Source organism: Phocoena phocoena, chromosome 13 (assembly GCF_963924675.1).
Source record: "Phocoena phocoena chromosome 13, mPhoPho1.1, whole genome shotgun sequence".
In the NCBI taxonomy this organism is placed as follows: domain Eukaryota; kingdom Metazoa; phylum Chordata; class Mammalia; order Artiodactyla; family Phocoenidae; genus Phocoena; species Phocoena phocoena.
In genome coordinates, this window is record NC_089231.1 from 39,587,496 (window position 1) to 39,613,022 (window position 25,527).

Below are 25,527 nucleotides of genomic sequence, written 5' to 3' on the forward strand. Positions count from 1 at the left end.
AAAATCCCCTGCCATATCCCATGCTGGAGACGGATGGACAATTGGTCACATGTATTCACTCTTCCTCTTGCGTCTCTGAGCCCTGCTTGGGTCTCTTCAAACCAAAGTGTGAGCTCGGTTCTCTGCAGAATTCAGCCTACACGAACGTCACCGAAACACATCCGTGCACCAGTATATCCCCTACAGCTCTTAGGGACCCTGGAAGAAACCAGAACCCAGACCTGCCATGCTCCATGGGCACCAGCTGAGCCTCAGAAAGGGTTTGGTAAAAACAGAGATGATATGATTCAGGCATCAATGAGGCAGGATTTTAAAAGGGACCTCCATTTTTCCAAGGAGGCTCAATATAAGAAATACCCATTTTAATAAAATTTGGGTGGGTTTTTAAAACCTGTAGCTACAAACATATTCTGGGCCTTTGTATGATGATCTAAGTAAATCAGAGCCAAAATATTGGTTTCTTCCTCCAGACTATCTCAAAGGGATACCCCAAACAAAGAGAAACATCTGGGTTCTAAGGCAGTGGTCTCCCTTTACAACTAAACCACCAGGAGGTTTAATGACCAGCTGCAGTACCTAACTCATCCCAGATGCCTGGGACCATCTATTTCTTTGTTCCTTATAATCTTTCATGATCCATATTTATTTGATATACTGTTTTGTGTCGTTTTAATACTATACACCACTTCCAATCATTTTGGGAATCAGGAAAATGTCCAACAATATTCATTTAATCACGGGGTCAGGGCCAATCACACTTCACACACAATTATAACCCAGAGCCCCTCTCCACCACCAAGCCCCCCTCCAGTGCTTTGGTAGTGGGGGAAGCTGGTCAGTGACACCAGCCTCCTCTCCTCCACCCTGACCTCTTGGCTCTTCCCCATCCAATTCATCCTATGTACCATTTCCAGAATATTCTTCCTCAAATCCTATTCCCATCATATTACTCCCCAGCTCAAAATCTGATTTCAGTGATTCTCTTATTTTCTACTTAGTAAGGTAAAAATCTCATTGTCTCTTTGTAAAGACTGTCTACACAAAGACTTTATTGATAATCTTTATCTGGGCAGCACAGTATTTAAATTGCTATTATCGTGTTTGAAACTAACAATGAACCCATGAAGCAGGTGGCATTCTCCCTAGTCGACAGCTCAGAAAACCCAGGTATTGGGCTTCCCTGGTGGTGCAGTGGTTAAGAGTCCGCCTGCCGGTGCAGGAGACGCGGCTTCGAGCCCTGGTCCGGGAGGATCCCACATGCCGCGGAGCAACTCAGCCCGTGGGCCACAGCTGCTGAGCCTGTGCTCTAGAGCCCACGAGCCACAACTACTGGAGCCCGAGTGCCTGGAGCCCGTGCTCCTCAACAAGGGAAGCCACCGCAGTGAGAAGCCCGCGTACCTCAACGAGGAGCAGCCCTCGCTCACCGCAACTGGAGAAAGCCCCTGTGCAGCAATGAAGACCCAACGCAGCCAAAAAATAAACAAATTAATTAAAAAAAAAAAAAAGAAAACCCAGGTATTTCATACCCACTCCACCCCCACCCACGTTGTTTCCTGCCCTGGTCTTCTGTCCAGGTAGGTAGGGTTCTCTCTCCTCCTGCTCTCGCCCAACTGCGTGTCTTTTCTCCAGGAGCTCCCTCAGCCCCTCCATGTTACCTGCTTAAACCCTTCCAGGCGTTGACCAAGCCACTCACCTCCCAAGACCAATTTCTTGACTAATTGGACCATAGGACCAATCTCCTATGACCAATTTCTCTGTAGACCCCAGGCCTGTGAATCCAGATGGATTAGCTCTCTGCCCTCACGTGGGATCCCATCAGAACCCAGTTAGGAGCGAGGAGTAGGCCCAGTTAGTACAATTTAAGAGGAAGCCTTCTGGCCCCATCAAAACACCCATTTTCTGAAACTTCTTAGAAAGCAAGGGTCATCTTCACCCACCTTTGCATTCTCTGGGTCTAACACAGTACCAGGCACACAACTTGGGCTCCTGACTTACTAGCTTCCTGAAGGAACGAGTCACCAATTGTCCTGATCAGTCTAATCAGACTCCTCTCAACACCAGTTGCGGTGGGCATGACCTAGGCTCCTGAGTCCCGCGGCGGCTCTCCTGGGGGCACCTCCTGAGCAGTGGTTCTCAACTGGAGCCAATTCTGCTCCCCAAGGGACATTTGGCAATGTCTGCAGTCATTTTTCACTGTCACAGCTAGGGGGGTTGCTACTGGCATCTAGTGGGTAAAGGCCAGAGATACCAGTAAACATCCTATAACGCACAGGATGACCCATAACAAAGAAGTATCTGGCTCAAAATGTCAACGCTACCGAGGCGGAAAAATCCTGCTATAGAGGGAACAAAACATTGAAAGAGGAAGTGCCCAGCAGACCTAGGTCCTCCAGAAGAATTAATGGAAACGTCACATTAGGCGCCAGATGCAGATCCATCATAAATGCTTTCAACATGACATTCTGCATTATTTAAAATTAAGTAGCACAGCCTTCTGCCCCGCAGCCATCCCAGAAGCGTGTGGTGGGCACGGCAGACACTCCGGAATGACCACATCACAAAGTACAAGAGCTGGCTGCCGCATCTCTGCCTACTAATTTTAATCTCTCTTTCTCAAAGGTCATGAATATTTTCGGACCTCTTAGCACATGCATATTGTGGGCAGACTTGATCTCTGCTGCTTCCAGTTGACAAAGCACTTCATTTGCCAGCACCCCGAGCTGAGTTTACAGGCTTAACTCTGTCCCTGTCACTCTCCAAGGGACTTTTTTTAGTCCATTATCCTAATTGGCAAATGATACGTAAGTGCCAGAAAGCTATGTGTCCATAATCATATTTATAATGAAAGCTTAATCTCTGAAAGAAACAGTAATTCATTAAAACCTCCCTTCCCATCTGCCATTACAGTAGCCAAAAGAGAAAGAATCGGCTTCAAAGTGAGGTACAAATTGGCTGCCGTAGCATGAAACGCAGACAAAGCCAGACAAAGAGAAGCAAGAGATGCATCCTGCCTGGTCACTGCATCTTATCAGCACGTCAGGGAAACTCCAGAGGGATTCGGGAAGAAAAGGCAGATGACTCCATGGCCTGATATTTCAGCTGGACTCTCACCATGATCCCAAACTCCACTCCCTTATTATTCATACGGCTAGATGAAGACCACCGTGTGCCTCGCGGCCGTGCGTTGTGCTGGGGAAGCTGATCACAGCTGCCCTGTCATGCTTACAAAGCGCCAACTGTGTGCCAGATGGGGTTCTAAACCCCTGATGTGGATCAACTCACCTAACCGCCAACAACCCTATGACGGTCTCATTTTAACAGGTGAGAAAAGGGGCAGAGAGAAGTCACTTGTTCAAGGTCACACAGCCTTTCAGTGGTGGAGCCAGGGTGCGAACCAGGTGAACTAGGGCAAGTCCAGCATTCCCGCAGCAGGACAACCAGCACTCACCACAGGCCAGGGGCCATGACAGTATTGACGTGCCCCATCTCACCTGTCGGGGACACGGAGGGCCAAGCGTCATCTTCCCTGTGGCGGGACACGTGAGCAGAGCCTGAAAGTCTGAGTAGGAATCAACAAAGGCAGACACAGACCTGGAGTGGTGGGCCACACGGCCTGCCTGGGAAGCCCCGCGGCCAGTCCTGCGGAGCCCAGACCCCCAACCCACCTGTCAGGTAGGTGCACACAGCGACGACCACCCCCCTACAAGACAGTCACCTGAGGCCTGGGGAGTTGAAACGACCTGCCCAAGGTCACACTGCTGAGTGGCGGAACCAGGGCTCAACCTGGGCACGTGTGCTACACAGTTCTTGCTCTCAGAACTTCCGAAGACCCAGGACAGGCCACCCCAGGGCACTCCCCTGTGGCTGAGGCCCTGAACTTGCCTGAACTCCAATTCCCTGAGTTCACCACTGTCCACAGCACCTCCTTTATAGAACCTTCTGTTGTAAATAAGCTTCCTGGGAAAGGCTGCCCTGACCTGGTTGAGGGAACCCCACGTGGACTACAGGATAATGCCCAGGTACCCACAAGCACTCCGTCAGGTGCAGGGATTCTAGCCCTTGTGTAGGATGAGGCCCAATCTTTGGCCAAATGGCTTCTCTTCACCTGTCCATGATTCTTCCCCCTTAAAAGTGGGTACACTCTGCCCTCATGCACCCAGTGCCTCTATGGTCCTCAAAACCTACTCCACAGAAAGGCCCTGAACCTCGGCACACTGCAGGCCTACACCTGGTGACAGAGAAGCATCCCCTCCCGGAAGTGCTGGTGGCATCATCGTGTGAAACCAGGCCTTAGGCTCACGGAAAGATGCTCCAACATCAGAAACGGAGCCCTGGCTGATCACTACAAGTTCCGGGCTCTCTGCCCTCAAATTCCTAAGTTCCCAATGCACAGGCAACAGTTAGTTACAGGTGAACATTCACGGACCTTCGTTCATGCCCAAGAGGAAAGAGAGCTAAGGCAGCGCCATTCCCTGTCCACAGAAGTGGACTCTTCATCTGTCCACGTTGGTTTCATTCATGAATGACACATGATTGGTCCATGTGGTCCAGTGGTTATTTCCCCCCAAATTTGGCAATCTCTCCATAAATTCTATTACACAATTACGCCAGGTAGCAGGGTTTATTAGTTTAATAACTTCCTTCTTCCCCCTCAGAATGCTCTGAGCGGAGAGTCATGCCAGACGTAACAGAACCACTGTCACCAGTGAACGTGTGTCCTCTGCTACATTAGTCACTCACAAAGGGACTTTTCTCAAGCAAGTACACTGCAAGTCTCAAAACCATGTCTTGTTCATACCTTGATACACCAAGCTGCAGAGGCCAGAGTGTGATGGGCTAAACTGCTTTTTTACATTATTCAGACAAGTGTTAACTGAAAATATCAAGGGTATATAGGATGTGCTCCCAGAAAATCAAAACAGCCAGGACTCGGCACAGCGGCCATGGTGCACACAGAGCAGGACCCCAGCCCTGGAACAGGCTCCATCTCCTCCTGTATAGCAGCGAGCGCCAGGAGGGCATCTGGCTGCATGCCCCCGACAGAGTCACGTTATATTTTAGACTCACTCCCTCCCTTTAACCTCAAATACTTTAGCCTTAAAAAGAACAAAACTCAGGGCATCTCCAGTTTTAATTTAGCCTGGCACAGACATCCTGCTCCGAGCCGTGATCCCTGCAGAGGAAAGAAAGGCAGGAGCAGCTGCCTGTCGTCCCCGCTCTGGACACATCACCCCTTTCTTCCATGTACACAGCTCATCTCTCCAAGCTGCTTGACGATGCAGCTCCATGCCTTCAGGAGAAGGGCTAGAGCTAAAAGTACTCACATCCCCAACTCCTGAGCCCCATCTGCAGAGACCTTCTCTGTGGGGCTAACGGGGTCCAGGGGTAACATTGTGGACTTTCCCCCTGAATTCAGAAGCATGTGGGAAAAGAGGCACACCAGGCAGACTAACGGAGCCAGAAGACCACTGACACCGCTCAGGAGAGAGCTGGCCTTGCACCTGGGGCCAGAGGGTTTCCTAGCAGCTCAGGGAATGACCACTGGCCCACCACAGGGGCAGGCTGCTCGCTTGTGGCAGAGCAAAGACCTTGAGGGTCCTCAAAACAGGACACACGAAGAAGAGGGAGAGCCTGGGCCTTACCCGCTCACTGCTTTCTCCCATACCCACCCATCTCTCCTGGGGCAGGAGTGAAGGGGTCCGGGGGAGTCCACAGTGTCCTCTTGGGGAGCTGAGTAGAATTCCCTGCTCTCTCTAGAAGTAGGAAGAGTGGGACATAAGGCTTCCCTGAGATGTACTCACGTCAGAGGAAAATGAAAATACATGCCACATCATCCTAGGGGCTATGTGTATAGGGAGCACATTTTTAGCATTCAATCCTCCAGGAAAGGACAATACGGTAACTAGGTAAGTTCACTTGGAAATAAGGAGGTGATTTCTTCAATTCTTGGGTGTGGGAGTGTTGCCCTCCTAAGGAATAAGGAAGGAAAAAAAGAAATGCACCTTGCAGGATAAGGTAGGAATAGAGGGCTGCCTGCCCCAATCTGACATCCTGGGCCTTTCATGGAGCTGAGCTACAGACTCAAAAACATACTGTGTCCATTTTCTGTTTCTATCTGGGAGACAAGGGACCAAGAGAGGCATGTGGGGACTCCAGAAGTTTTATTTGGTTTTGTCTGCTTAGGTTGGGCCTCACGTCTAGTTGAAGAGTCACGGAAAAGTCGGAAAGACATGGCATGCTACAGAATCAGGAGCAGAGAAATGAAGAGTATAATTAAAACTTTATGAGCAAATATCCTTGGAGAAAAACAAAACAAAAAGACAAAAGATTTAAGAGAAAGCCCAATGTAACCAGACTATTAAAAAGACCCCCCAAAATACTTTTTAAATGTATACAGAGAATTTTCCAATATTTAAATGAACCATGTCCCCAAGTTCAGGTGGGAAAATTGAGGCTCAGGGTAGTTCTATGATTGGCTTCTAGAAACCCCAAAATCCTTCGTCCTTCGAGTTCCCTTTACTCCTCTGCCCCCAGAGAGAAGAAGATCCTCCATCCCTGCCCTTAAGGGTCACAGAGCATCGCTGGGAAACAGGACACGGACAGATCACACACCTGGAGAAGCAAGAGGTGAACGGTGAATATACTGTGCTGAAAGCACTGGGGAGAGAAGGTAGGTGGGCTGGAGCCCTTCGAATGGGAATGGGGATGGGAGACGGACATGGGATGAAGTTCAGGTATCCAGTGGACACAGCACACATCTCAACAATAGATCCAGCACTCAGGGAGGAGCTGGAAACTTCGAGCACACAGCTTCCAGTTAGAATCAAGAGTAGAGGGAACTGCTCCCAGACTTCAGACAACACTATTAAGGTACAGTAATCGAAACAGCACATGGTATCGGCACAAAAACAGACATATGGATCAATGCAACAGATTAGAGAGCCCAGAAATAAACCCACATACCTACGGCCAATTAATCTATGACAAAGAAGGCAAGAATATACAATGGAGAAAAGACAGTCTCTTCAAGCAAGTGATGTTGGGAAAGCTGGACAGCTGCATGTAAATCAATGAAGTTAGAACAACTCCCTCACACCATATACAAAAATAAACTCAAAATGGCTTACAGACTTAAATATAAGACATGACACCATAAAACTCCTAGAAGAGAACATAGCCAAAACATTCTCTAACCTAAATCGTACCAATGTTTCCTTAGGTCAGTCTCCCAAGGCAATAGAAATAAAAGCAAAAATAAACAAATGGGACCTAACCAAACTTATAAGCTTTTGCACAGCTTATAAAAGAAACCATAAACAAAATGAAAAGACAACCTACAGACTGAGAGAAAACATTTGCAAACAATGCAACAAATAAGGCCTTAATTTCCACAATATACAAACAGCTCATACAGCTCAATAACAAAAAGACAAACAACCCAGTCAAAAACTGGGCAGAAGATCTAAATAGACAATGCTTCAAAGAAGACATACAGATGGCCAATAGGCACATGAAAAGATGCTCAAAATCGCTAAGTGTTAGAGAAATGCAAATCAAAACTACCATGAGGTATCACCTCACGTCAGTCAGAACAGCCATCACCAAAAAGTCTACAAATGATAAATGCTGGAGAGGGTGTAGAGAAAAGGGAACCCTGCTAATGCTGTTGGTGGGAACGTAAATTGGTGCAGCCGCTATGGAGAACAGTATGGAGGTTCCTTAAAAAACTACAAATAGAACTACCATATGATCCAGCAATCCCACTCCTGGACATATATCCAGAAAAGATGAAAACTCTAACTCAAAAGGATACATGTACCCCAATGTTCACAGCACCACTATTTACAACAGCCAAGACATGGAAGCAACCTAAATGTCCACCAATAGATGAATGGATAAAGATGTGGTGTATGTATACACACACACACACACACACAGTGGAATATTAGCCATAAAAAAGAAAAAAATAATGCCATTTGTAGCAACACGGATGAGCCTAGAGATTATCATACTAAGTAAAGTAAGTCAGAGAATGGTAAGTATCATATATCACTTATATGTGGAATCTAAAAATGATACAAATGAACTTATTTACAAAACAGAAACAGATTCACAGACATAGAAAACAAACTTATGGTTACCAAAGGGGAAAGGTGGGAGGGATAAATTAGGAGTTTGAGATGAGCAGATATAAACTATTCTATAATATAAAATAGATAAACAACAAGGTCCTACTGTATAGCACAGGGAACTATATTCAATATCTTGTAATAAACTATAATGGAAAAGAATCTGAAAAAGAATATATATATACAAACACACACATGTGTATATATATGTGTGTGTATATGTCTGTATATATATATACATATATATATATATAGCTGAATCAATTTGCTGTACACCAGAAACTCACAAAACATGTAAATCAACTATACTTCAATTAAAACAATTTTTTTTTTAAGTAGAGGGAATTGGTTCATATTTGTACTGCATTTACTATGTACCTATTTATTTCCTTTATAGCACTTCACACAGTGGTGGCCCCCAGGAAGCATTTCATAAATGTTGATGAGTTATTTTCTAAGTCAGATGGAAAGCTGAATATCTCTCACACTACAGTAATGTAAATGACAGTGATATTTCAAATCCCACCCCTAAGTTACTGTTTAATCTTGACAGTAGCAGCAACAAAGCTCCTGTCATGGAAATCCTGCAGGGCAGCTGGATGCCAGGTTCTTGAGCTAAGACAGCCTCCAGGCTCATCAGTCCTTTCAGCAGCTCTGAAGGGAAACGCAAGGGTCTCCATTTATGAAGAAGTCAGTGGCATGCCCCGGGCCTGGCCGCCTGACGATGCTGGTACTGGAATCAGAATCCTGTCTCCCAGGGCTCCACCCTTACCTGCCAGCTCCCCTCAACCAGGACACCCCTGAAGAGGGATCAACACCCTCAGCTACAGTCTGGGCCCCCAGACCTCAGCAGGACCTCTCCAGGACACCTGCTTTTTTATTTATCTTTTATTTCTTATTTTGTCTTCTAAGCCATTTGTTTAAGAAAAATGAAGACATGCCAAAGGAGGATTATATAAAATAAAAACTGGTATGTTTTAAATATTTAATCTTGGAGTCTAGGCAGGTGACATCACAAGTCCTTCCCACAAGGCCCGACTGCCCTGCCCATGAGGGAGAACCCCACATTCCCTAAGCCCCCCAAGCAGGATGCCACAGCCTGGAGCCCCCTAAGAGTCCTGACAAAGGCCAGGCCTCAAGTCAGACTCTGGAAAGGACTGAACCCCAAACCTTGGAGGAGAGTCGAGGGGAGGCAGGGCTGCAACTAGAACCCCAAGGCCAAGCTGCCCCTGACTCCCACCATCCAGATACCTGCAGTGGGCACATACCAGTACTCTGCCCTCAAGAAGCCTGGCCTGAGTTGTTTCAGGCATTCTGGGAGGCCATCTCAACAGACACACTTCTCTTCAAGATTTCACTGTCTTCTATCCAAAAAAAAAAAATCTACAGCACAGGGCTTCCCTGGTGGCGCAGTGGTTGAGAGTCCGCCTGCCGATGCAGGGGACACGGGTTCGTGCCCTGGTCCGGGAAGATCCCACATGCCGCGGAGCGGCTGGGCCCGTGAGCCATGGCCGCTGAGCCTGCGCGTCCGGAGCCTGTGCTCCGCAACGGGAGAGGCCACAACAGTGAGAGGCCCGTGTACCGCAAAAAAAAAAAAATCTACAGCACAAATTACATGAGTGATTCGCCCAGCCTTGGCAATCCCTAGCCAGGCAGCTTTGTGAGCTCCTCTGTAGAGTCCCTAATGAGCTGGTAATTGTTTTTCTGGCTTTCTGATGAAGTGCAAAGCACTCCATGGCACTCTGCACTGCTTCCTGGCGGCCTCAGAGTCCTCGGAGCCAACGCCTGGTGAAGGGGACGGGGGACAAGGGGACAAAGGCCACCCATATCACCCTCACCAACCCAATCACCCACTCCCCACACCCAGGCGCCCTGAGCCACCAGCTCACTGCAGGGAAATCAGGGGCAGGAGAGGCCAGCACATGACATCATGGAACAGCTGTTTAAAGAAACCTAGGCCAAACAAGTCATTTTTCAAAATCCCCAGGATACCGAGTCAGTTGACAATATTACTGTTATATGTGTACTGAAAGTTTACCATCACTAGTATAGTTGTTAACAAACATACTGATTGTATTTTTAGATACAATTGGAACAGCTCATCTCTGAGCATTTTGTAAATGTCAACTCATATAGAATTTTTTTTACTACTTTTATGGTGCTTAGAGCATAATTTTTCAACCCTAAAATTACGATACAGTGTAACTAGCACTAGGCATTATGTTATGGTGTTTTTATTTCTTTTCATACATTTGACTGTCTGATTTCTGAGAAGCTTTATCCTCTATTTCAGCAGTCCCTTCCGGAGAACACGATCTGGGAACACAAAGAATGGGGGAGAAAAGCTGCCTTCACTAACACAAAACCCACTTCATTTCAATGAAGATGAGAGTTTTTCAGTAAACATGCTATTTGATGTCTGCCAAAACTGAAGCATTCAAAAATGTATCAAAACCAGGATAATTAAAGAGAAGAGAACCACAAAAATGACCCCAATGTCACTAGCTAAATAAGACTCAGAATGGCCCTTCATTTCTCGGGTTGGCCAACTCCATTGTGTAATATCAAAGAGAATGTTAATGGAAATTTACTGACCTATAGTTTCAAATCTGCCAATCAGAAAAGGGCAGCGGGTAAAACATACTTTGAATACATTATTCGGTATTAGTTGCGTTTCATATTTAAGAGTTCTACAATTCATTGTTGCAGTTTAACATTTAATACAACCCTGAGATCCAGTTCTGGATAAGGAACATAGGGCCATTCAAGAATTGGAGAGAAGACATGCATTTCATACAAGTCAGTTCTGTCTGAGAATAAATCAGACACCCTAAAGGTAATTTCCTTTAAGAACCACTGGATAATTATATTTCAATGTTGCTCTAACAAGCTGTAAAGCAACAAAACACAAACTCTGTGAAAATGATGACGATATTATTCACCACCGTTTACCCCAGGTAGCATGTGTCGGGCACCATGCTTGGGCCTGTACACACACTATCTCTATAAATATTTACATCACAGCTAGGGGGGCAGGGACCAGGACTCCCTTGTCCTCTCTGTCACAAATAAGCAGATAGACCTCAAAGGGTTGAGTAACTTACTCATGGACACACAGAGGCAGGGCTGGCATTCAAACCCCAATTTGTCTGATTCTAAAGCACATACCCGTTCTCTGAGCCCACAAATCAATACACGATATAAGCTTTGTTCTAAAAAACTGGATCCAGCACCAGTGAAATATTTAATCCTCACAATGACGCTTTAAGGAGATAGTATCATTCCCTCTTGATAAATGAGGACATGGAGGCTCAGAGAGGTGAGGTTACTTGCTGAAGGTCACACAGCTCCTCAGAGGCAGGTCTGACTCTAGAGCCTGTGTTCCCTTGAAGGGCTCAGCAGAGGCCTGGAGCACGGTGAGCACCCGATCGAGGCCAGCTAGCGCGAGGGCAGGCCCTGGAGTCAGGAAGACCCGGTGAGTATCTCAGCTCTGTCACGTACTCCCCTCAGGACCTTGGCCAAGCAATCAGACCACGAGTGCCTCAGTCTCCTCCTCTGTTAAATGGGAACAGTAATCCCCCTCAGAGGTTGTTGTGAGGATTAAAGAAGATAATATCTACAGAGCACTTCACTCAGTGTCTGGTGGGAAGGGAATGCAGTGGAAATTGCCCTTTCTGCTTTCATAAAAGAAAAACTTGGTAAAAAGTAACAAAACTGTACTCTTCCATTCAACAGCGGATGGATGTGGATTTGAATCCAGCTCTGCTGTCCAGCCCTCTGTCGCTGGGCAAGCTACCAAACCTCTTTGAATCTCACTTTTTTCTTCTGTAAAGTAAGGATAACGAATGTGTCAGGACGATAAATGACATAACCTATGTCAAGCACCCTGCACAAAGCAGGTGCTCAATAGTGGCAGCTGACAGGGCCTGGGGGTGACTCAGATGCAGTACAATACCCCCCAAAACGCCCCAGGCGAAGCCAGCGTTTGTCCTCCTTCCCTGGACAACGGCGCCGTCGCAGGGACAGCAGCGTGATTCATAATGACATTGAATCTGCTTTCAGACAAAATCTTCAGACCTAAATCCCTGTGCTCCTTCCATCCATCCATCCATCCATCCCTAGGTGACATCTAGGGCACACACCTCACTCACCCAGGAAGGAGACTGCCAAAGAACAGGGGACAGTCGGGCTAGAAGGGCTCTAAAAAGTCGTCATATGCCGCCTGCACGGGTCACCCGCCAGGCCTTGGCTACACCCACTCTGAACAATCAGAACCAGCATGCCCACTGAGGCACACTTGACCACTGGTCACGGGAACATCACGATCACCCTGCATGACGCTTCACCGTCTCCTTCATTTGTTCTTCAATGGTCTCTCATCAGCTTGTTACACTTGGGGCCAGGAGCATCCCACCCCATTCCTTAAAGGAAGTGATGCAGGCTCTGTTCTGCAGAGCGGTCTTATATCAGGTCGTTAGCCCAAGTCACCACCATCTTACCTCCAACCACAGGACCCAGACTTAAAGGTCACAGCTCCACGGGGGGCCCAGACCACCCAGGGCAGAGGGAGCCAGTGGCCCCTCAGGCCCCACTCACGTCACTCTGCCTAGCACCCAGGCCACGAGCAACCACGGACTATGTCTCTCCAGCTTCACACAAGACCTCACAGAACTGAGAGTCCTCCTGGAAACACTCTTTAAATGATATTCTACCCACTTTCACAGCTTTGTTACTTTCTATTTACTTTCACATTCTATTTACTGCCTTTTATTCTTCTTTCTGAGAAAATACCAAAGAACATTCATTTCTGAAGCAAACGAATTAAACTTAAATACACGTCAGTTCCGCAGTCTTCTCAGTGGCTCTTTTGGGTTCCTGGACCCAATTCCAACATGTGTGTGTGTGTGTGTGTGTGTTCCCCACACCAGCAAGCAATCCTCAGCCCACCAGCTGGGTGTCCTACAATTTACCTCAATGCTGACACTATCTACCTGGGCTCAGGAGCTGTCCTACAAGTGGTCCCACAAGACTGCCCCCACCCCACTTCAGAGGCCAATCCCAGGTCCAGGTCGTCACCCATGCTTCTGATCAACCAGCAATAGATCAGAGGTTCCAATGAACCACTCCTTGGGTTTGATTAATTTGCTAGAGCAGCTCACAGAACTTAGAGAAACATTTTACTCACTAGGTCACCAGTTCATTATAGAAGGATGTAACTCAGGAACAGCCACATGGAAAAGATGCACAGGGCAAAGTAAAGAGAAAGGGCAAGGATCTTCCATGCCCTCTTCTCGCCTGCCACTCTCCCTGAATCTCCATGGGTTCACCAACCCAGAAGTTCTCTGAACCCCATCCTTTTGGGGTTTTTAATGGAGGCTTCATTATACGGTCATGACTGATTAGATCATTGCCCACTGGTGATTCATTCAACCTCTAGCCCCTCTTATCTCCCCAAAGGTCAGGAGGTAAATCGGAAAGTTCCAACCCTCTAATCACATGGTTGGCTCCACTGGCAACCAGCCCCCATCCCTAGATGGGGGTCCAAAAGTCACCTTGTTAATATAACAAAAAACATCTTTGTTGCTCTCATCACTTAGGAAATTCCAAGGGCTTCAGGAGCTCTGTGCCAGAAACAGGATGAAGACCAAATACACATTTCTTAATACAAACCACAATATCACAAGAGGCTTTGTTTACTCAACAAATAATTTGAGGTCAGCTTCTGTAGGCTGGACACAAAACAGTCCACCTTCAATACTCAAGAGGTAGCCTCTACCCGACACAGAATCCCTACCTCATAGATCTTCCCAGATAAGAACCAGATCTCCAAACCAGGAACAGGAAGACTCATGGCTTCCAGCCCAGAGCTTTTCTGTTCCTTTTGGGCAGCTCCTAAAGCCAGAGGCAACCATTTCCAGGGACTTCCCAACACGAAGCCCAAAACGAGAGGCCGTGTGTCCACTGGGTCAGGATGTAGCCTGGAAGGGACCCAGAAGCTCCAACTCCATCTCCAGGAGTCGGAAGCCCAGCTCAGAAGAAGGGATTTTAACTGTATTACTAAATGTGGTCAGCTCTTGAAGGGTGAAATCCATTTCTCTTGGCTGTTTGCTTTTCCCTAAGACAATGTGTGAAGCACACAGGAACTCGACTGCAAGACCATCCTTTGAAGCCTGGTGAAACTTCACTTAGGGAAAATGTTACATTAGATGTTTCGGCAGGCTTTCTCAGACTTTTCAAACCAGAAAGTTGCATTGGTATCTGCAATCACATATCTAGAAAAGGGCTAGAGACTATATAAAATGGCCTAAAAAGAGAAGCGGCAGGCCAGGGCAAAGACCACCAGTCAGGGAATCGAGAGCGTCAAGCCTTACTCCCTGCACCTCCCAAGCACGTGGCCTTGAGAAAATGCCCACCTTTCTCAGCCCCTCCTGAGGCTCAGGAGGGGTAGTGAGGGTCCGTGAAACGTGGGTTTCAGGAAAAGGAAAAACTGCAAAGGTGTCATTCAGTGAACATGGTTCACATGACCTTTTTTAAATGGCTGAGATAAACACTCTACAGTTTAGGGTTAGGGTTAGTTCTTCTCAAACTAATCATCTCTGTAGCATTTTACAACTTTTGAAATACTGGTAGCTGCATTATCTAATTTTAAGATTGTTATTAAGTTGACCATTGAATCTAAAGTGGAGGCTTTCTAAAAGACTAGGAAATGACTGAAGTGTTAAATGCACACCTAGCACTATACTTCGTCCCACGAAGATCCCCCTACATCCTTGTAAAGTACACCCCCTTCCTGCCCACACCATCACAGTGCAGTTACTAGGATACAGATAAATCATATCACCTCTGGGTATAACTAACAACAGAATTTGTTCTTTTCAGTGATGCTAACAAGATTTCAGTTATACTAACCTTCATTTTCTCCTTTGCCATTTCGTCGCTATTACTCTATTATGTGAACTGGAGACCAACAGCACTTTAACAAATTCTCCAACACCTTTTGTCCTCCTTTGAATTAAATCTTCAACTGGCTGCATGTTTTGCTGAACTACTAATGCTTTCCATGTGTTTTTTCCAAGTTAAAATACTCCCCATTAGGTATTTCTAACACAACAGAAATTGGTAAAATGCCCAAAGACTCCGCCTCCCCAAAAATCTGTTTTCTCCAAGTCTCTTGGAAAGACCTGAAAAGTACATGATTGTACACCCAATCCCTGGAGAATCTCCATGTAGCAGGACACTTGCAAGCCATCCATCTTACTTTTCAGCTCCCAAGCCCTCTGGATATCAATGTCTCCAGTAATGAGACAAAGCATTTGTTTCCTGACATACACCTTTATTGATCCGTGGTAAGAACGAGGCTGTCTCTTCACAGGGGTCGGCACAAGCGCAGGGAGCCAGGCACAAGAGTTTGCATTACACCCCACATGCGGGGCAGACCTGTGAGTGGAAAGTATTATAGAAAAGACACTCTTTTTTAAAATAATTAATTAATTAATTAATTTTGGGCTACGTTGGGTCTTCGTTGCTGCACGCGGGCTTCCTCTAGTTGCGGCGAGCAGGGGCTATTCTTCCTTGTGGTGCGTGAGCTTCTCAGCGCGGTGGCCTCTCTTGTTGCAGAGCATGGGCTCTAGGCACGTGAGTTTCAGAAGCTATGGCACGTGGGCTCAGTAGTTGTGGCTCGCGGGCTCTAGAGAGCAGGTTCAGTAGTTGCGGCTCACCGGCTTAGTTGCTCCGCGGCATTTGGGAAATTCCCAGACCAGGGATCGAACCGTGTCCCCTGCATTGGTAGGCAGATTCTTAACCACTGTACCACCAGGGAAGTCCCAGGACACTCCTGAAGAAATCGAAAGCACGGTGGTTTCTTTACCAGGGGTTGTTTTCTAGATAGAACTAAGGTTCTGCTGGACAGCAACTTCGGAGTCTAACTGCCAGCACATGGTTTAAACTTGTCTTGTAACATCTGCTACAGGTGTCTCCACCAATACGACTACACTCTCCAGTGTCAATTTTTGTTGTTGGCTAGAATTTCACTAGGACAATGCAAAGCAAAGACAATGATAACGGTTCCAAGGCAACATTCAAATTCTATCATTCAACATCTAGAGATCCTTAGAGAGGAGAGGTAACAAAGTCCTATAGGGGCAATGAATAAATCATTTAAATAAGGTAAAAATCTTGGGTCAGGGGTGGAGAGCACAAACACGAAATAAACCTGCCAAAAGGGACCCTGATACACCTGCTTTTCTTGCCTGTGCAACTCACACTTGCTTGTGTCCATATTCCCTTTCTTGATGCCTCTTAATTTCCATAGCTGACCTGAGTTTCCAGCTGTACCTGGAAGGTTCTCGTGCTCTCTCATACGTTTGTGTCTCCTTTTCTTTATTCACATCCATATTTATGTTTACCTGCATGTCTGCAGATGGTAGAGCAATTCTTTAAATTCATTCTCTAGCTGTTTTTAAATTTTTGGCAACAAATCCTTCCTGATCTATCTATCTACTCTATAGCATTTGTGACAGATATGTTGTTTGACAAGCTAGTGGTATGTTTCACATTCTTCCCATATCCTTTCTTCTGTTTTTGTCGGGGAGGGGGCACATCTGTCAATCACCATTTGACCGTAAGTCACCTTAGAGGAGCCACCCTACACACAGAGTGAGGAGAGGCTGACAAGCCGACCTCCCCCAGCCCAGACCCAACGGCCTTCTAGACACATGGACATCCTGTGGGGTCTGCCATCTGGGAGCTGAGACAGATTAATAGGAAGCAGTTGATAAGAAGTGTTTAATCTGATTAATCCAGAGAGCTTGTTTTTACCTAGAGTGCAGAACTCTGGGCAAAAATGGGTCACAGACTTGCTGGGGTATAAAAGGGAGGAGGTTTTAAAAAAATTACAGGCACCAGTCTCCTTCTGCAAAGGGAGACTCAGGATTTCAAACCCAAGCCCATCTTGTGCCAAGACCACCGCCAGCCACTCAGGGCTCCGCAGAAAGACAGCAGGAATGGGAGTGGGCTCCAGGGTTTATGGAGAATCATTGGATCCCTACAGCAAAGGACAGAAAACAGGAAATGTGACCCACTGCACCTAAACCCACTAGCGAAGAGTTTGGTCAGGACACTGTGAGTTTGGCCACTGTGACATCCACAAACAGGGCAGGAGGGAACCCCACCCCTAACCCAAGGCTGCAGAGGCAGGACAAGAACAGAACCAGCCTCTTGTGGGATGCGGGACAGAGTCGGCAAGAAGCCCAGGTCCAAGACCTACAGTCAGAGGAAGACGGGCAGGGGGCCCAAGAGGTGAAGAAATGACTCTAGAGGTGTCTCCTGCTCAGAGAACAGATTGTTCTACTCTGTTCCTGCAGATACCCAGTGGACAGTGGGGGCCCTGCCACCCCGGGCAACAGGGAGCCAGCAGCACCTGTGCGGGCCTCCACCCCAGCACCCAGACGGGCTGGTCATCCAAGCTAATGCGTGTCACTGCACAGGCCATGGTGCCTCAGCATCCACGGTACCAGGGGCTCCTCTTCTTTATTAGCTAATACAGAAGCACCACCCGGGTGCTACTAGGCCCAAGAGCGTCAAAAAGGCATTCTGATGTTAGCAGATGTGGGAGCTGTGTATAGTGCTAGGCCTAAGCAGTCACTGTCCCATGCCTATAATCACTCAATCATTTCTTAGATGGTGAAGAGGGGAAATATCTTGAAAGGAAACAAGGACCCAACCAACTGATGTGAAAAAGGTTTTCTCCCCCTGTCATGCTTTCCTTTGCCATTTCATCTGAAGATTGTTCCTGGTTTGTTGGTTTTTTTTTTTAATCCCAAAGAAATCTCATCTAATATTGCCATTTGGAAAGGAAAAGAATATGTCACAATGGGGGCTGGTACATCACACTTACGATGCATACATTCCTTTGTCTACACATAAACCAAAGGATACTATTTAATGCTATTATAATAAATCTATTCCAGATCTTGCCAATAACAGGAAGTGGAAGGGGAAAGAGGGTTTTTTAATACAAAGGAAGAACTTTGCCTTCTTGGGCATTGATGTTAATTCACACAGTCAAATCCTCTCATCCAACACACTCAAGCCTGAGGTAATTAATGGTGAAAACTGATTAAAGAAGAAATCTTTTAAAAATGACACATACACACCTTAAGACTTTAACTTGCAGCCATGGTGACTGACCGTCCTGTTTCTCTGGGATGAGACACAGTTGGTTGCCAGGCACACAGCACAGGAGATGCACCCTCACATCATTTGGGGCACGACCTTTCTTTGAATAAAGGTCTAATGGGACTCCCCGTGGACGTTCCTTCATGAACCACTCACATAATATAATCTATGATTCCCAATCTCAGTGTCTTAGAACTTACAAAGACTAGAATCCTTCTGGATTTTTACAACATTCCCCCACCTTCTGTAGTTATCATAACCCACTCATGTTGACAGAAATGCTTTTGTAGTAACTAATTTTGAATCTTTTCCAATATACTCACAGCGGTGACTTTGTATACCTGTATTTAATCAGTTTATAAAACGTTCACATCCCATTTCATTAAATTACATAATTCCAATAGTGCAACTGGCAGAAGCAGGTTTGAGAACAAACATGCTGATCCCGTCAGCACCCAGTTTAACCCTTCAAAGAGGAAGACCTGGGCGTCCTGAGAGACAGTGGGAAGGACTGGCTGCTGGGGCTCAGGTGCCATGGAGATGAGACATGTGTTTACATGCATGACATGGGACTACAGAACAATATACCAGTTAATGCGGTGAGTCAATAATGTGGAAGCTGGTTAGAAAAACCCTGTACTTCAAACACTTTAAGCGTATACTGCCAAAGAATGAATTTGTTAAAAGGTAGTTAGCTCATTAGGATTTTGATCTAGCCAGTTTGAGTGTAAATCTGCTTTCCACAGCCTTACTGTTCCTGGGAAATACCAATTCATACTCATGTCCCAAATCTCAACTGGTTATCAGCTATATTTCAACCAATATTCAGTACTGGTTGTATTCAGCACATAGTATGTGCCTGGATTCGTCCTAGATCCAGGATGAGGGTCAGAAGGGAATTTATCCAAAGTCATAGGTCACAGGCTTTTTCTTCAGGCAGACATGATTTATACACATAAAATAATTTGAAAAATATAAAGCAAGTAATAAAGAAAGCATATGTTGGTGTATTTGCTACAGGCAGTTGAGGAGCAGGGTCAGTAATGAAGGTCCTACAGATCTCGTTTTGTCTCCAATGAGATCACGAACCCTCCTGACGCCCTGACCCTCCAGCCCCTGAGGTTTACATGTCGGCTACACAATGACTCTCCAACCACAGAGTAAGACAAACACTGTCCCTTAGGACACCTGCAGCCTCACCCACTTCACACCAAATGAAGTAAAATTACACAGCTTCCCCTCCACATCCAGCTGTTCCCTCATCCCATCCCTGGGTCTCCAACAGGAAAGCAGGGAGAAAGAAGAGGAACCAGAAACGATTCCCTCCACGCCACCCATGCATGCCACACTCCAGGTATAGACTGGGCCTTGACAGCATGATTGGTGCTCTGCTAATTACAGGCCTGAATTAAGACCACAACATGTATTAAATAAACACAAAATGACTCAGATATGGAAAACTTCTATGCATAAAATGTAGTTCCTTTCTTTTTCCTTTTTATATTACATACTTGCCTCAACTTGGCCCAATGCCAGGAGGACACCTTCCCATGGAGACTGTCTACTTAGCATAAATTACCACTTTTGTTGCCATTCAGCCCACGTGTATAATGGGGAAAGCAATGGGTCCCGGAAAATCAATGGCTGCAGGAATGGGCGTCAGTGGGGTTTCCCGTGTGACCGCAGGCAAGCCATCTGAACCACAAATACGTCCGCCCAACACTGTATTGCTCTGCATCCACGTGTGCCCTGTCCTGCACTGACTCGAGGCTTCCCTTCAATCTCCTGAGACCACAGCCTGGAGCTCCAGGCCCCACTTCCCCACAGGGAGCTGCAGACAGCCACCAGAAGGCACGTAAAGGTCCCTTCAGATTGGGATTGACATGTATACACTGATGTGTATAAAATGGGTGACTAATGAGAACCTGCTGTATAAAAAAATAAATTGAAAACAAAAAAGGTCACTTCAACCGGCTGGAGGTTCACACTGGCACAGCCCCAGGAAGAACCCCTCTCTCCCAGCATTGCCAAAAAGAACCTTACCACCAATGTGTCTGTCTTACCTCGAGCTCTGTTCACGAACCAAACAGCAAAGGCAGCCAGAATGAGACAGGGTTTCCAAACCTTGCCAGAAACTGCTTCCCTAAAAGCTCTAACAATATATGACAGGGGCTAACCCCAGCATAGATAGCAAAATAGTGAATATTGCATTTCATTCCCGTAAGTGGCATTAACCATCACGTTTAATCACTGAGGGCAGATGACAAGCATCCCCTTCGGCAGATGTCACTCACCGATGCAGGCGTGGACCCTCACGGACAGCTGTGTCCTTAGGATGATGCTGTGCTTCTTGCCCCGCCTAACGGAGACAGGAGACAAAACATTCATGGGCATCAGAGGAGTCAACAAGGTGACCCTACCTGCTGTCAATCAACTTGACGGTTCGCTTCGGACACCCACACCTGGAAGAGGCTCTCGATAAGCAGGAACCTACACAGAACAACAATGTATCCCGAAACGCTGTGACATCACAGGGCTTTACGGGAAATAAAATAATGAAGTCTGACTCTGCTGGACTGGCACACACATTTCACTGCCAAACCTGGTCCACTCCACAGAGTTCCGTGTACTCATGCCTGACCATGTTGGGAAATTTTTAAAATCTGTGCCCATGAAGTGAAATCCCTGGAATGTAACAGCACAAATCTGCTTGATCATTCCCATGGCTATTTTTACATGTTTTTGCATATCGGGAAAGGACACACATAGTGGGGTAATCAGAAAGAGCTGTTTTGCTGTGTATCAATTCAAGACATGGCTTTTCCCTGAAGACAGGAGTCCAGCAAAGGGGGCGTGTAGGCTATTTGTCAGCAGAATGTCAAGGTACACCACACCTCGTCTCATCTTTGCTTCCTTTCACTTCATTTCTTATAAAGGAAGGAAAAGGATGGCCCCCTCCCCAGTTCTCCTCCCATGAGGGCTCAGCCCGCTTTTACAGAGAAGGACCGAAGCCCAGAGCAGATGAGAGGAGATAAATGGGGAGAACATGAGTCCTGGCTACCTAGGGTAGCAAAGGCTTTGAGGTTTGGAGAAAGGGGGAAGCCAGTGGACAAAGGTAAAATGGAGCCAGGAACCAGCACAGGAGCAGGTAACCAGCTCAGTGGCTGAGTTCCCTCCCCATCAGGGCTTCATGTATACCAGTCTCGCAGTACTTTCCCGCTTCCTGGTTTTGTGGTTGTGCTGGAGCAGAAGAGGACAGACATCTCACCAGGGCACACTTAATATTGTGATATGAAGTCACAGGAATTATACTGTAGTACTGAAACAATCATATTTTTTATTCTTGAGACCAAATAAGAGGGGAACGTATGGTTTAAAAAAAGTTTTTTTGATTCTTTTAAAGGAGAAAAGAAAACCACTTGCATGGTCCTACAAAAACATGCAGCAGCCTCCAACCCGGCAGCTCCTCGTGGGCAGAGAATCTGCTTTCACAGTCCCTTCAAATGCAGCCAAGACCCTCCTTTTTAGTTAAACTATGTGCAAGGTACTAGCCTCGAGTTTACACAAATACACAACACTCGACCCATCTTCAGAGGACAAGTTTGAGATTCCTATAAACACAGACTTCTTCAAAACTTTCTTCCTCACACAGAAAAAATCTTTTTCTCTCTTGACAGTCCTTTACAGGTGAGCTTTCCCATTTGGTATTTTTCTTGTTTCTAGTTGTGGCCTCCTCTTTTCTGTCTAGAGAAGTTCCTTTAGCATTTGTTGTAAAGCTGGTTTGGTGGCCCTGAATTCTTTTAGCTTTTGCTTGTCTGTAATGCTTTTGACTTCTCCATCAAATCTGAATGAGAACCCTGCTGGGTAGAGTATTCTTAGTTGTAGGTTTTTCCCTTTCATCACTTTAAATATATTGTGCTACTTACTCCCTTCTGGCCTGCAGAGTTTCTGCTGAAAAGTCAGCTGATAACCTTATGGGGATTCCCTTGTGTGTTATTTGTTGCTTTTCCCTTGTTGCTTCCAACATTTTCTCCTTACCTTTAATTTTTGTCAATTTGATTAGTGTGTGTCTCAGCATGTTCCTCCTTGGGTTAATCCTGTACGGGAATCTCTGTGCCTCCAGGAGTTGGGTTACTGTTTCCTCTCTCATGTTAGGGAAGTTTTCAGCTATTATCTCTTCAAATATTTTCTCAGGCCCTTTGTCTCTCTCTTCTCCTTCTGGGACCCCTATAATGTGAATGTTGGTGCATTTGATGGTGTCCCAGAGGTCTCTTAAACTGTCCTCATTTCTTTTCATTCTTTATTCTGTTCTGTGGCAGTGACTTCCACCACTCTGTCTTCCAGCTCAATGATTCGTTCTTCTGACTCATTTATTCTTTTTTGGGGGGGCGGGGGGCTCATTCTGCTATTGATTCCTTCTAGTGTACTTTTCATTTCAGTTATTGTATTCTTCAACTCTATTTGGTTGTTCTTTATATTTTCTAACTCTTTGTTAAAATCTTCTTGTAACTTCTCGCTCTGTGCATCCATTCTCTTCCCGAGTTCTTGGATCATCTTTACGATCGTTACTCGGAACTCTTCCTCAGGTACATTGCCTATCTCCACTTCACTTAGTTGTTCTTCTGGGGTCTTATCTTGTTCCTTCATCTGGAACATATTCCTTTGCCATCTCATTTTGATTAAATTTCTCTAGACAGTCCTGATGTTGACATTCCTTCAATTCTTGTGATCATACGAGGAAGAAAGTTCCCATTAGTGCACTGAACCGAGCTGAACAGCCTTTTGTGTGAATTCCCAGGAAAGGTATTCTGGGGTGGGGGCAGCAGCCACCAGGCTTGCAGCCTCACCCAGGGCTGAGCCAGGGGCTCAGCTGGCAGCAGAAACCAGTGAACCCCTGATGATGGCCAGACCCTAACTATTAGAAACAGCAAACCCAAAGTTCTTTAATCTGGAAGATTTTTTTGTAACTCATGTTATCAGCAGTTATGAATCAAAAATAAATACCAAATGGACAGTAGACAAAATACATGCTTTAGATGCCCAGAGGGGAAGAAGCATGGGATGGCAGGAGAAAATATTTCAGAATTCCTCAGAAGTTCTAGAGAAGTTCACAAGGGCCCATTGATAGCCCCCACTTTTATCTTCAAACAACCGCAAAGTTGCATTTTGAGGAAGTGCTTCAGTTTTCCCACAGAATTCTCCAGTCCCACAAGGACTGGTCACAAGGGATCCAGGCACCTGCATGAGAACTAGGACAGTGTTTCTGAGGAAGCCATCAGCACACCACTCTGGAGGTATCATCTTTTCTGCATTTTTCAATGTTTTTACATTGAGAAACCAGGCAATCAGACTGGTTAAGTTAAACCCTAATAGAATTTAGGAGAGCATAGAACAAAAAAGGCCTATTTTTAAGCAGTTTTATCACTTATAATTCCTCTGCTTCAATATATTCACCTCCTTCCCTGCCTGCCTCTGTACACAAAATCCTACAATGAAAGAAACCTGAGTGGAATTGGGGACCAAAGGCTGTGGAAGTCCCTCAACAGGGAATGAGGGTCCAAAGCCCAGGAGTCCCTGGCAAAGGAGGGGGCCTTCCAAAGCAGAGACCAAGGAGTGGTGAGTGCAGCCAGGTCCACAGAAGTTGTCCTTCATCTCCCCCTGCAACCCCTACTTTCTCTCATCTTTGACGCAGGTACCACTGTTGTGCCCACTTTGCACATGAGGGAAGCAAAGCTTGTAGCAATGACGTAACCTGCATAAAGTCACATAGCTGATGGAAACAGCCCAGGGCTGAAAGCAGAGTGTCTGACTCCACCGTCACCTGCACCATCCTGCCTTTTGCTGTGTAAGTGCCTCGCTATATCACCTTCTCCAGCACTTTCTAAGCATAAAAAGTGTCCCAGGTTTTTTAAGGAACTGATTTGACCTCAATACTAAAATCTAACAAAAAAGGACACAAAAAATTAAGATGAAAATATCTAAGAAAATATTAGCAAACCAAAATCACAAATATGTGAATTTAATAAAATAGGACCAAATAAGGTTTATTCTAAGAATTCAAGAGTTACAAGATGTCCATGTTTTATTTATCTATATCAAATATCAATGTATAGACGACACCCATCGTAAGGTCCTTTAAATTTGATAGCTTCCCTCCCTCCACCACAATATTTTGTAATTGGGTAATGCTGATTGTTATGTATTTCTTCTATATATGCCATCTTGCTGCTAATATGGATTCTAAAAATCTTTTGGCTTATTCTCTTGGCTTCTTTCAGGGAAATAATCATTTCATACATCTTAAAATAATCACTTTATCCCCACTTTTCTAGTAAATATGCCCTTGTCTTCTGTTTCCTGGCTAAAACTTTCAGAGGAAAATTAAATAATCATGGATATACTTTCCCCTGCCCCCAGTGGGATACTATGTCAGTCTGGGCTCAGAAAATAATAATCATAATAGTTGTTAACATTTATGGAATGCTTATCATGTGCCAGAGGAGGTTCTAAGTACTTTCTACAGATTTAGTCTTCAGAAAACTCCTATGAAGTAGGTAATATTATTGCCATTTTTAAAGTAAGGAAATCGAGGCCCAGAAGAGTTATGCGACGTAGCTGAAGTCACACAGAAAGTGACAGAGCTCGGACCCAACCCAGGCAGTCTGACCCCAGAGCCTGTACGCCTAGCACCTCCCTGAAGCTGCCTCCCAGATGGGTGTTCCTTCATCCATTCCCTCATTCCACACATGTTCACTGGTGACTAGTGTGTGCTGGACTCTATGTTCGATCCACAAAGGATTGTCTGCCTCAAGACAGCAATGCAGAAATCCTGCCTGCTAGCCTGCCGGGCAGATTTTGGACTGAAGACTGCAACATCAATTCTCACCTGAATTTCCAGCCTGCTGGCCCACTCTACAGATTTCAGACTTGCCAGCCCCCAGAATGGTGTCAGCCAGTTACTGGAAGTAAGTCTCTCTAGACAGACTAGCTGGATTAGACAGATTAAACTAGATTAGACTAGATGGATAAGACACATCTTATTGGTTGTATTTCTCTGAAGAACCTTAACACAAACATTGATGATTTGCCTTCATGGAGTGTCCATGTTCTAAAACTGAAACCAGTGGGAGGCTGTCAACGTGTGTTCACCATAAGCGCTTTAATGGTCCTTTTCTCCCCGATATTGGCTTGCTGTTATCAGTATCATAGCAGCCTCTCCTTC

The 25,527-nt window shown here is 45.9% G+C and overlaps 1 protein-coding gene across 2 annotated transcripts in view; it reads right to left on the reverse strand.

Annotated features, from left to right (window-relative positions):
- FHOD3 (formin homology 2 domain containing 3) overlaps positions 1 to 25,527 on the reverse strand; it is a 494,793-nt gene that overhangs the window by 400,239 nt on the left and 69,027 nt on the right. For both annotated transcript variants that reach the window (XM_065890566.1, XM_065890567.1), the window contains exon 3: positions 20,600 to 20,664. In XM_065890566.1, the coding sequence (XP_065746638.1) occupies positions 20,600 to 20,664 (65 nt within the window). The remainder of the gene's footprint in view (positions 1 to 20,599; positions 20,665 to 25,527) is intronic.